At 39.5% G+C, this 13,603-nt stretch overlaps 1 protein-coding gene across 3 annotated transcripts in view; it reads right to left on the reverse strand.

The window, feature by feature from the left end:
- The window catches only part of LOC103048882 (VPS10 domain-containing receptor SorCS1), a 426,712-nt gene that overhangs the window by 277,786 nt on the left and 135,323 nt on the right, over positions 1-13,603 (reverse strand). For all 3 annotated transcript variants that reach the window (XM_088131613.1, XM_088131614.1, XM_088131612.1), the window contains exon 2: positions 8,806-8,873. In XM_088131613.1, the coding sequence (XP_087987739.1) occupies positions 8,806-8,873 (68 nt within the window). The remainder of the gene's footprint in view (positions 1-8,805; positions 8,874-13,603) is intronic.

The raw sequence follows: 13,603 nt of genomic DNA on the forward strand, positions 1-13,603 counted from the left end.
AATAAGGGAGCCACTATAATAAAGCCTGAGACAGCTATGACCCTGCCGAGAGTTCAGTTGATTATAACTGCAGCCAAATGTTCCACTGCTTCAGGGAATGTGAGAGGAAGAGATAAGGACAAGCAATTTCACTAATGATGGGAAGGGGAAATATGATGGGAAGTATGGGATGGGCTGTTCCAGAGGAAAAGAGATGGGCAATTTAGTCCCAGACTTTTCTTCCAGCTCCACAGCTTCAATCCAGAGTTCAGGAGACTTCCAACACAACCATTCAACCAGGTCCAATAATTTAGGGAGGGTATCCACTGGGCAGGAGAGTATGCTGGAGTTTCCTCAGGTATTGGTACTGGGAGAATTCAATCTTCTTGCCTTGAGGGCAGAGTCCAGCAAGGCTTGGATTTCATGGCCTTCATGGCAACCATGGACTTGTCCCAGGTAATCATGAGTCTGATCCACACAGAGAAATATATATTAGACCTCACTTTCACTTCAGAGCAATTGTTATGTGATCTGAAGCTGGAGAACATTATCCATTGCTATGATCATATTACATGAAATTATTGTCACCTGGGCATTTATAGAGTGGCATAAATTATTAGAGTGGCCAGGTGTCTGAAGAATCCAGTGGATTGCAGAAGGTGCCTGAAGATTTTCCCAACAACCTGTCAGGTAATTCCATTGGGCACCTGGTCAAATGCTGAACTGACCAGAACACTTCATGAGATTGCTTCAAGCCACTTCTTTCTGTTTGAGGATCCTGAAGTGTTCTTTGATTTACTAAACAGCTCTGGGAGATGAAATGGCAATATCTGGAGCACCAGTGGAGAAAGGCAAAAAGTAAAACATACCGAGCATGAAAAACAGCTGCTACGCCATACCATAGTAGTAAGGGCAGCAAAGCACTCATATTTTGCCCTTGTTGCATCAGCAAATTATTGTTTCATAGCCTTGTTTAAGATCGTTTGCACCTTTCCTGCAAATATAAGCAGTATCAGTTATTGCTGGCCATTGTGACGCTTTTACACAACATTTAGCTGACAAAGTTGCTCAAATTTGCCAGAGTCTTGACTCAATGGTTAGGGTCTGAAGTAATGACAGGAACAGCATGTTGTACCGCCTTCTGTGATTCTCTCCACCACTCTACTAAGGTGGGTGCGGTCCAGCATGAGCTACACTACCTGCAGTTTAGATCCACACCCCAACCGGCTCTTCTGAACAGGCCAGGGAGGTGTTAACAGCTGCATCTAGGTCAGCTTCACTAGGTATATCACACCAGAAAATCAACTCCACAAGTCTTGTACTATATTTTATTGAGTAGCCTTGCAAGTCTGACTGTGCTTTACCTCTCTCCTTTCTTATACCCAGTGAATCAGGGAGGCACTTGCCTGAGCTGCTTCTGAGTATTATCTTGTTCCCCAGAACCTAAAGAATGTTTCATGTTTCTCTTTGTCTAGGTAACAGTTCTTGCACATGTCTGTCAAGGTCATCTCCCTTATTCTCTACAGTCTGGGAGATAGTTAACACTTCTTTGGGTGTACATGTACTGATACTTTTTAAAAGATGCTGGTATCCCACCTTTTGAAGAGCCCATCCATGAACCTAGTTATCCTAGAGTACTAATGTCCTGTCTCTAACCTTCATTTCTTAGGGGAGGTTGTTGATAAGATGGTATGGTTTCAGCTGCAGAATAACCTGCAATGGTTACTCTGGTAGATTAGTTATGTCAGGACCTAAATAGACAGAGTGCACCTCTGGTCATTCGCGACCCCATTGTATTCAGTACCATTAAACTTAGTAACCCTTGGACTGTCTGCAAAGGTTGGGGATTGGAGGCATTGTTTTGCTGTGCTTCTTCCTGACTGGGCAATTCCAAATGGTGGGATGGGTGAGAAGAGGTTGGCTCAGAGGGCATTCCTATGTGGATCTCACAAGATTCAGTTTCCTCCCCTTCTTTAATATCTACTGAGCCTACTGACTGAGGTTATTCATCTGTCCAGAGTAAGATACTATTAATATGCTGATGATCTTCAGTTATATGCTGCCACCTTGAGCCAAGGTTACTACTTTCTGAAATGGTGTGCCAGTTGCAGGTATATTTGGATGTGAAGATCTGATGGCAGTAACTCATAGCCTTATAGCCACCTCAATAAAGTATTGCAATGTGCTTTATATGGACTATATTTGAAGGTTACTTGGAAAGTGCAACTGGTGCAAAATGCAGCTGTTCCCATGCTGGCAGGTTAGATCACCTTTTCCATGTTACATCTATATTGCAGGCAGTATTACAACCAATGTTACTTGGTTATCAATAGGTTTCCTGGTACAAGACAAAGTGTTGGTCCTTTAAAGGTGCTACTTGTTTTGACTCAAGGTGTTTCAGAACCCCCTTCTTCAGGTACAGCCATCCTCTCCAGTGTGCCTATCCAAAATGTGAAGGTTATCTATCTCCAGGGTGCAACAGGTTAAACTGGGGAAGGTGCAGAGACAATGTTCTGTGTTATGGCTTACACCTTAACCTTCCCCCAAAGCTAATCTGGCATGCACTGTGACATCATTATGCAAGGCAATGAGAACTGAGTGCCATTTTATCTTTTCCAGGAAGAATAACAGCCTGAGGTTATAATGTATTATTTGCCAAGTCTATATGAGACTGAATTCTTCTCTGAGACTGTCGCACCTGGGACTGGAATATTTCTTGTATTATCCCAGTTGCTGTGGCTTTGATCATCTCAAAGTTGTGAAATAAAAGTTTAGCCAGGGAGATGGCAATGATTTGAATTATGTAGAAACAGATATATCCAGATTATGCTTTTATAGCTTTCTTAATATTCCTTCATTCATTTCACTAATAGAATATGTTGGGCAGACAGCAAGAGGAACACTTAAGCTAAAGTGTAAAGCTGCAGCTTAGAATACTCAAAGTATTTTATGATTCATTTTTTAAAATGTTTTTATCGCTTAACAGATAATACAAAAAGTTACTATAAAGTAAGTGAGCCTAGGGGTCTCAAAAAGTTATTTTTCAAAAGAGTGATTTGCTGCAAAACAAATAATACAATCAAATTGAGAAAACTTCTTTCTGAGTTATACGAAACAGGTATTTCTGCCTTTAAGCCATATACTAAATATTATCAGAGCATCTACAGAGACAATTGTTCAATTCCCATGCATATTGTCTGGTCTTTAAACTCATGGTTGATAAACAGATATCACCATCTAAATTTCTATTTCAATTCATTGTGAATGATGAAGGCAACAGCTGAATATTCAGATTTGAATATCCAGCATTCAACTCCATTTATAGCAATCTGAAGGAGAATTTCAAAGTATTCAACTGATTTCAATGCTAGTTTTATGGACTTTGTCTAATAAATTAGTTAATCACTGGCTGTGGTCTCTTTAAATTAAATGCTACTGACGCAGGAGAAGAATCTGGAAAAATGTTGATTTTATAGAAGAATATATCTGTTGACTTTAAAGTAAGTAGAAGTGATACACAGCATAACATTAGACAATACATTATAACCTGGTGGTCCCTTGAGAAAAGGAAATCTGATTTTTTTTTTAATCCAATCCCATATCCAAGGACAATTTGCCCTACTTCCATCTTCAGTCAGGTAACACTCCTACAAAAACATAAACATATAAACACAGAGTGGTAGAAGCCATTTAGGTCTTAGAATCTAATGCTGGTCTTTGCAGGAATCAAAGAATCCTTGAAAGGGACAAATGCTTGTCTAACCTTTGCTTAAATGTATGCACTGAAGGGGGAGCTTATTTGGATAATTTGTCCCACTGTCAATTGCTCATACTAAGGATTTCCTATTACCTGATCAACCTTTCTACCCAACCCTGAATCTTTTCTACTTTGTGGGGAGCTGAGAATTGAAGAAAGTCCTTGAGATGAGATATAACCAGAGCAGAATATAGTGAAACTCCTACTTTCCATGATTTGGAAACTATATTTGTGTTGATAAACAAGATGGGTATTATAGGACAACCAATATGATTTAATATATGTAACATAGACTTGATGAGATTACTCCCATTACTGGATTATAGAAATTGAGTAATACAAAATGAACAGAAGCAAGAGAAAGAGGAACTGTTCAGAAATGCAAATGAATGAACTTGGCAATGTGATAGAGAGCATCTGAATTAACATAAAGAGAAGAACAAATAAAAGCAATACTGTTGTTGGTGCCTACTGTCAAGGGTACTGCCTACCCTCCAAACCAAAAAGAAATTGTGAATGATGCCTCCAAAGTGAATTGCAAATCTTCAAAAAGGCATGAAATCATAGTGCTGGGAAATTTAAATCACTCTGACATCTGTTGAAAAACTAACTTTGCCAAGCATGGACCTTCCAGGAATTTCCTGAATGGTCTCACTGACAGTTGTCTCCTTCAGAACATGGACAAATGCACAAGAGAATCAGGTATTTATCCTTGACTTGATACTAATCAATAGGGAAGACTTTGCTGGAGAAGTGGAAGTAGCCAGAACGGCATATAATTTTGGAGCTCTTGTTTTCAAGAGAAACTAAAACTCAGCATAATCAAACATATATTTTGGATTTTAAAAATAACACATTTTAATAAATTCAGAGTAATCATAAGTTGGATCCCATGTCAGGAGAAGCTAATGGGGAAAGGAGGGCAAGATAAGAGGAGGTTTCTTTGTTTAAAAGGAGACATTAAAAGCACAGCTACAAATGATTAAAATGAATAAAAAATACAGAGATCAGAAAATGGAAAGAAGATCACAAAAGGAAAAAAATTGATTGAGAAGGGACACGATAGCACTATTTATATACAAATAAAAGTACAGTGGTACCTTTAGTTACGAACCCCCCTCCTTACGAATTTTTCGAGATACGACCAGCTCCGGCCCCAAAAATTTACCTCGACTTGCGAACTCGCCTCGACTTATGAACCGGATCTGCGGCCATTTTCCGCCCGTTCCACGTGGTCTGCAGCCATTTTTCCGCTGGTGCCACGTGGTCTGCGGCCATTTTCCTCCCATTCCACGTGGTCCGCGGCCATTTTCCGCCCGTGCCACGTGGACCGTGGCCATTTCCGCCCGTTCACGTGGTCTGCGGCCATTTGTCCGCCCTGCCACGTGGTCCGCGGCCATTTTCCGCCCCTGACACGTGGTCCACGGCCATTTTTCCGCCCATTCCACGTGGTCCGCGGCTGTTTTTCCACCCTGCTGCGTGGTCCGCAGCCATTTTTCCGCCCCTGACGCGTGGTCCGCAGATGCCGGAACAGATTAACGGTAATTACATCGAACCTTATGGGAAAATTTGCCTTGTGGTGCGACCAATTCGAGTTGCAACCAGAGTCACGGAACCGTTTAAATTCGTAACTCGAGGTTCCACTGTATGTCCAATAAAGACCCAGTTTGGTATAGTGATTAAGGCATCAGGCTAGAAAGAAAGGCTGGAGACCGTGAGCTCTAGTCTTACCTTAGCCATGCAGCCATCTGGGTGACCTTGGGCCAGTCACTCTCTCTCAGCCCTTGGAAGCAGGCAATGGCAAAGCACTTCTGAAAAACCTTGCCAGGAAAACTGCAGGGACTAGTCCAGGTAGTTGCCAGGAGTCAAAACTGACTCAAAGGGACAAAAATATAAATATATGTCCAATAAATGGTCAGGATCTGTTCTCCCTTCATTTCATATTGTAGGACACAGAGTAATGGATTTAGGTTACAGGAAGGCAGATTTTGACAGACAGTTAGAAAAAGATATCCTAACACTAAAAGGAGTGTGACAATTACTCAGGGAGGTTGTCTTTGTCATTGAATGTGTTCACAAGCAGCCTAGGCAGCCTTCTGGATGGTTCAGTTTGGATTTTTGCACTAAGCGGGATATTGGACTTGATGCCCTAAATTGCCCCTTCCATCTGGCCACCCACTGTATTACGTACCTTTCAATGTCATACAAGATAATATTTCTGAAAATAACCCCATTCCAATAATTTATATTAAAGCTTTCTTCATCCAACCTGGGAACTTTCAAAATATTATGAATGATAGCAGAGTCACGGTAAAATATAAGAAATATATGAGACAACATTTATGAATTAAAATAGTCTATTTGCAAATTTCCCATTACATTCGGACAAGAGTTTAGATATTGCTTTATTTTTAACTTACGTTGCCAAAAAGGTTCAAAGAAAAAAAAAAGTACATGTGAGAAGGTGAGAGAGCTACCCCTTGCTCTCTTCAGCCTTCAGAAATAGAACACATTTTTTCAACAGACAAGACCAAATCATTCATTTGTAGGATAAGTACTTCTTTTGATTGACAGTAGACTTGAAGGGGTTCAAACCATCAAAGCATTAAACCATTATTCATTTCATTTTATTCATAACAGTCTTTGATATTGATAATGGACAAATACCAAGACCTAAATAAAGTAACATGGCTAAGGGGAGCAGCAGCCAGTGGCATCTTGTCAAACATCTGTCTTAACATTTTGCAAAAAGAGCACAGCAATACATCTACTAGCAATCCTTAATGGAATTAGGACAGAGACCATCTGTCAGGACAAAGATTTAATGTCTCTTTTTTAACTTTTCCACTCTGCCTACCAGACCAAGTGAAGGGAGATAATATCTTGAACAATGCCTTTGCACCCTTCAATAAAATTATCTACCTATGGAAACATCCTAGCACTTGCATTATTAACTTTATCAGGTGAAGATAATAATTTTCTATGATTTTGGTCAAGAGTAGACAACATTGTCTATAGGCTACTAGCAGTTCCTGAGCCTCCTTTTAAAACACTCCTCTCTGGAACTTCCTGACTATTTTAAGATTATTTAATCTTAGTTTTAGAAGACCCGAAATGTCTTCAGAAATGCTTACCCCCCAGGATCAAAATCTGAGTAGCATTCAAGGCTGGTCAAGATCCTATACAAAGATACTTATACTTAGATCAAGATACTATACAAAGGATCTAAAGAGAAACTATACTCATAACAGTTTCAGAGATAAAGCAGAGATATGAATAGCATGGAGAGCCATTCTTCTATTCAAGCACATGCAAATATATCTCCTCTTGAGACCTCCCACCTGACTATATGGAGGTCAGGGACTGAATGGGATAAGGCTAACATACATTCTCACTGTCTACCTAGTTCAAGGCATTCACCATTAGTCTCTACCTTTCTCAGATTCTCAGATTTCTGCCAATCTGAGGTAGGGGCTGCTCTTCATTAGTGACCTTGTACTATCTGTAGAAAGCTACAGGAGTGGAAGAGTATTGTATGAAGTATTACCAGGATATTTAAAGACCACCAAATGGCTTTTGACTCTGGATATAATGGATCCAAATCCTGATGATTCCTGATGGAAGCTAATTATTGCTATGACAGCATGGGACTAGCAGAGCATCCACCCATCCCCAAAAGGGGCTAATCCTCCAACTTTTCTTCTGGCCACAGAAACCCTATAGAATTAGGAAGTAGCTTGGTTCTGATGCTTGGCTCACTCCCATAAAAGGAGGAAATGTCACTTCTGAAATTCACATACACATAAACCAGGGGCTTATTCTCATGTTCCCTTAACCATAGCACAACCATGCCCTGCTAACTATTTTTAAATGACATATTCTCATGATAATATATTCCCCCATAGCTAAGGCAGAAGAAAGTTGTCTTTAGCTATTCACCTTCTGAAATAATGTTTTACCTCTTCTTGTAACACAATTTTTGCCAGGGACACAGTCTAGCATGCTTCAGCAACAATGTGGTTGGTCAGAAGTTCAGGGCTGGAGTCTATCCAGTTCCTGTTAGCTGCTGTGGGGATTGTCTCTCCTCTTGGTTGCTGGACATTACAAGTAGTCTTCACTTAATGACTGCCCTGTTTAGCGGCTGTTGGAAGTTATGACAGCACTGAAAAAGTAACTTTATGACTTGTCCTAGTACTTATGACCATCAGAGTGTCCTTGTGATCATGTGATTGAGATCTGGGCACTTGGCAACCAGCAGGCGTTTATGACCATCACAGCATCCCGCAGTCACGTAATCATCATTTGCATGCTTCACAGTTGACTTCTGACAAGCAGAGACAATGGAGAAGCCAGCAGTAAAATTGCAAGTTGCAGTCATGTGATGTCTCACTTAAAGACTGTGTAACTTAGCAACAGAGTTGCATGTCCCAATTATGGTCATTAAATGAGGTCTACCTGTAATTTCAATGGCTATATTTGGCTTGGGCTGCAAGAGAGACTGGTCATTGAGTTCTGGAGAGGTATTTTCCCACAGAATGCCTGACGGGTACTTTCTGAAGTACTGAGTTTGTCAGACTGTACTCATGCCTCTGAAACACAGAAGGTTTAGCACTCAGAGAATGCTAGCACTGTTTTTAAACATGGGATTAGAGCTTTCTTGAAAGAACACTAAACATAGGCTTAAAAAACAGGTGAAATGCTCTCACCACTAGTCTGGTGAGGAAGCAATTATTACAAGTCAGAACACCAGGGCCAGAATTAGTATAAGCCTTTCAAATATTCTGACACTGCAAACTTGTGCATTTTTTTTTAATTGAACAAGACTTCAACAAAGTTAAGTTGCAGCTTAGGTTTTAACAGATGTTTGGGAAAAGAAGTCAGATAAAAAGAATGACTCTGGCTTGACATTACTGCATCTCTTGACATCACTGCAAGAATTAAAACAACCCAAAATGACCACACAGAGTATGTACAAATATTTTAGCATGTAAAAAGAAAATCAGTTAAGTCTAATGAAAGTGTCTGTTTTAAAGGAAAATAGTCATTATTAGCTCAACTTATCTACATACCTCCACAGCGAGCTCTCTGTGATACTCCCCAGGTTGTAGTCATACAACTTTGTCAGAATTAAAATCACCTACAGACACAAGAAGAAAATCATGGTTAGTCTCTAACAATTAGAATCTCATATCACTGATACAGCCCAGGGGAAAGTTTAAGCTGCTGTTAATGGGTGCTTAACATAATTAAATAAATTGCTTAAGCATTTGCTTAACTGGCATGGGTACTGTCTGAACAAGTACCCATAGTAATCAGCATTTCCTTTGCAAGTGATAGTTCCATATGTAAAAAAAAAAAAGGAGGGGGGATTTGGGTTACCCATAAGAAATTGAAAGGGGATTACTGCAAACCAGCACAGAGATTGTTAAAACAGCATTACAGCCTTATTGGATCTAGGTTGAAAAAAATACAGATCAGCACTAGATGGTAACAAAGAGAATTTTCTATATTTCTTTGCTCTACCTAATTGTTGTCTGAATTTTTCTAGCCCAGATCCGATAGCTGTAAGAACTCTGTATAGATGAGTCTTGTTTAAACATTAATGGGCAATATCTTTAATTCTGGCAATTAAACCTTCCTAGAATCAAGTATTTTATAATGCAATAGTATTGAGCAAATTATAAATGAATTAATGGTATACAATCATAGACATGGAGACATTGTAGTCCACAGACTGGCTACACAGCACCATAGCATTCCTAGACACAATTTATGGGAAGGGAAGGGAAGGGAAGGGAAGGGAAAAGGAAATCTCATTGATTTTTAGCATATCACACTGACAGACTCAGAAGATTTCAGCATACTCCCACAAGAACTAGGGAAGGATAAGACTATCAAATCTCTTTAGATTTTACAGTAATGTGAAATTTCAGTGTTGTTGCTTTAAAAAACATGGGTGGAGTGCCTGGAATGAGAAAATCATATGCTAGCGCCCAGCACCTGAAAAGGTTGTTAACCCTTATAATCTAATTCAAAATGCAGGAGTTTTATAACTAGAACGCTCCCAACTAATGGCTGACTACTCACTTGGTCAGGAGGACAACAAAATGCATAACTTTCCTAAGATATTTACCCATTCCAACTAGGGCTGTGACTGAATCAACCATCAAGAAGCCAAGAAAATCCCAAAGAACTATCAGGAAATCTTTAGGATCCAGGAGTCTCCTAAATGGATTATTTAGTCTATCACCTATACAAAGCTTTGAATACCAAAAAAATCTAAACCCCACCAGCCAATAATGTGCAGGTCACAGGGTTCCTGCTCCATGTAAAGTCATTAATTCAGCAGAGTTTATTGGGTACTCTGGTTATTTTTGCTATTTCATTCCAAAGCACCTAGAGTTGGGAAGTACCTGTAGTTATGGTCACACATTAATTAATGTAATTGTTGAAGCCTTTGCTGCACTGCCTTGCAGGTTAATAAGTTCAGTTGCTGACCATCTCCTTAACTCCTGCAACAGATGGATATGTGACCTGGCACACCACTAGCCGAGCTTCATTATTTAGTTTATTGCCATCTTGTATCAAGAGAGCAACTACCAGAAATGCTTTATGTTCAAATGCCCCTCCTTTCACCATTTTCATAGTAGGGGATTTATAGGTCTATTCAGGGAGCAGAACGGGAACATAATTTGGTATCTTCAACAAACAGCCATCCTGCTGCCACTGATAAGTTTTCCTAGGAGGGAAGTGATAGAAATTTAGCACTTTCCAACCCTTAATTGGCACATGTCTCTGTCAGACATATACAACCACTGGGGGAATGCCATCTGACAGGGTGGTAGGCAGGCTGACACGTTATACAAGTGCAGGTTGTCTTTAAAGAATGAAATTAAAATGAAAGCATATCAACTTTTAGTAGTTCAGAGCTTAGAAAATGGAGAACAGAATATTTAAGAATCTTCTGTTTTTATCAGCAGTTTAACTCTGCGATGTTCAATCACATGCTTGGCACTGCATTGTTTCACTGCCATTGTGCCAATAACTCCACACAAGCCTACCACTTGTTATTATTTATTTACCCTATCCAACCCTGACACTGAATTACAAATCACCCACAAACTGAATTCATGATATAAGAAGTAATCAAAATGAAAACTACTACTACTACTACTACTACTACTACTACTACTACATTGATTTAGCTTAATTAAAACCAACACCAAAGCACCATTTCTGCAAGCAGGTCAAACATCAATTCAGAATTTTAAAAAAGCCAAGACATGATTGCAAAGTATTTTAGAAGACATACAGAAAAGGGAATATGATTTCAACCTGAATAGCAGAGGAAAATAGATATATCACAACTAGCAGCAGCTATTTAGGCCTGGAAGATAAGATTTTCCCACTACAAATCAGCATCACCAGACCTATCATCCCAGACCAGAAGCAGATCATGGACCAACCCACAGAAGATGATGCCACAGGGGCTTGTGCCTTTGAATTGCCTCTTCAGGAAACAATAAACAACATGGAGGACTTTCCTTTTTCTTGGGTTTTTGTATGGAAGTCTGAATGTTGGGGTTCTGTGGAAATGAGAGCTTGCCAAAACTGGCAAGATAGCATTTTTCTCCTATCCTCCAGGTGAAAAAAACTGGGATGGAGAACTTGAATGAGAGTCTTGCCAGAATGTTGGGTGCAAACTACCTGTTTATATACAGTATATGAGTAATGTTAGTTGTTTGCTTCTAGCAGTGCAGTAGAATAGCCATTCTACTGGGCTAGGGTTTTCTCAACTATAATTAATTGATGAGAGTTGAGACAAAGGGCTTCCTTCTTTACTATGTCAATTTTGTTCATTGGTGCTGTTGCATTTGGCTGAATTATTTGTTTGCTGTTTGTTTCCCTTTCTAGTTTGTGCTACTCTTTCTGACTTGAGAGGAAGTTCTGGATAAGTACTCTTTAGACTCATCCAGTGGCATTGTGGCATGGGAGAGAGGGAGGAGGAGTGACAGTTGTTCTGTTAAAGGAAGTAAGGCTCATTCAATTATAATGGTTCATATCCCAGCATCTTCTACCTAACAAAATAGTCTGGAACACCATGTAAAGGCCTTGACACTACTCTTGAATATCAGCTTGGTCTTGATTAAAAAAAAAAAGATAAAATTCATGATCTTATAATTAATCAAGGAGTTTATCAGTCTGGAGTATGGAGACATGGCCAGAAGTGGCAGGAAACCACTATTTAGAGTCAGCTTCTGCAAGTTAGGTATGCTGTATAATACTGGTACAGATCTGAAGATCAAGGAGAGATACTGCAATAGTCCATAAGAATACCACATTCTTTTCCCATCTGAGACCAGCTTTAAGGGCATTTGCTTCATTCTGAATGATCAGGTGGTGGCATGAATTCTGCTGCCTAGCAGAGTCCCAGACCATATTGATTCAACTGGTCTTCACAGTGATATGGGTAGCCTGTTTTCTGTTTTGAGTAACTGAACTGTCACACCCCTCTAAAAAGTGCAGCTCAGGATATTATTGTCTCTATGACTTCCATGAAGCACATCATACCTGCAATCTGATTTTTGTTTGGAGGGGAATGGCCATATATAGATGCCCATATGCGAGATCCTTGTCACGTACAGACAACTATCTAGTGATGACTAGGCTGCTGCAGTATTCTGCTTTGCAGGGATAAAGCCAGATTAAATTGATCTTCCCTCTAAGATTGATCAATTATTCCAGGATGTTTTCTCAAATTTGGTTGGCTGGTCTATCAGCAAACTGACTGAGATGTGGAACACAAAAATATAACAAAATCTTGATACAGTGGCTCATAAACATCTTTTATCCTATGTTGCACATATGGAACAGTGGAATAAATGACTGTCTAAAAGTGGTTTTTGTCTAGCACTTAGTATCCATCTGACTTTCATTGTGAACAGTATGGGTGCTTCAATATTGACAATATGTTTATATTCATACTTGATATCATTCAGAGCATGATTGTACCTAAGGTGTTCAATTTACTATCTATTAACATATGTTTGAGACAGTTTTATATTTTCTCTCTGGGGTTGTAGATAAGGTTCTTGGATATGTTTGAGTCATATGTCCCCCAACCCACTACAGCTTGGCTAAAAAATCCATCCTGACAATGATCACTGAGATAATTAATAGTTGCTTCTTGCTTGCAAAGATTCTTTCTGCCTTAAAAAAAGTGGTGAGACCTTTACTTAAGAAATTATCTTGTTTTAGCAATTATCTATTTAGCAACTAGTTTTAACAATTATCAGCTGATATTTAGCCAAGCATATGAAAAAGGCACTAGTATGGATGCCACCAGGAGCAATTAGATAAGACAGATTATTTTGCACTTTTTCAGTCTGGATTTCAACCCAGATATGACAGACAGGTGGCCTTGGTTACTGTAATGCATGATCTTTACTAGTAATCTTTGTTTACTAGGCTATAAGCAAAGCGAGTGTGATCATATTGATCCTCCTGGATCTCTTAACTGTGTAAGTATCTTGTTTGAGTGCTTGGGAGACTCTGTGATGGTTCCCTTTCTATTTCTCCAAGCACTATCAAAAAGTACCAAAAAGTAGGACATGCTTCCCTGCCTGGGAATAATCAGGCAGGGGGAGGGGGGCACACAAAGCTCTATCTGTTCTTGTTATTTAACACTTACATGTTGCCACTGGGAAGACTCATTTACTGCTTTGGTACCTACTGTTACCAATAGGGAAATAATTCTCTGCTTTATTCTATTTTCCTGTTAAGATCAAGATTTGACATTTCCAGGGCCTCTGAAATCTAATGCAGACAATGCAGAATTGATGCTGATTTCAGATGTTATACTTTAGC

The sequence above is a fragment of the Python bivittatus genome, unplaced genomic scaffold (assembly GCF_059951505.1).
Source record: "Python bivittatus isolate LINGU-HERP-01145 unplaced genomic scaffold, Pbiv_v1 ctg000980_np1212, whole genome shotgun sequence".
Lineage (NCBI taxonomy): Eukaryota > Metazoa > Chordata > Lepidosauria > Squamata > Pythonidae > Python > Python bivittatus.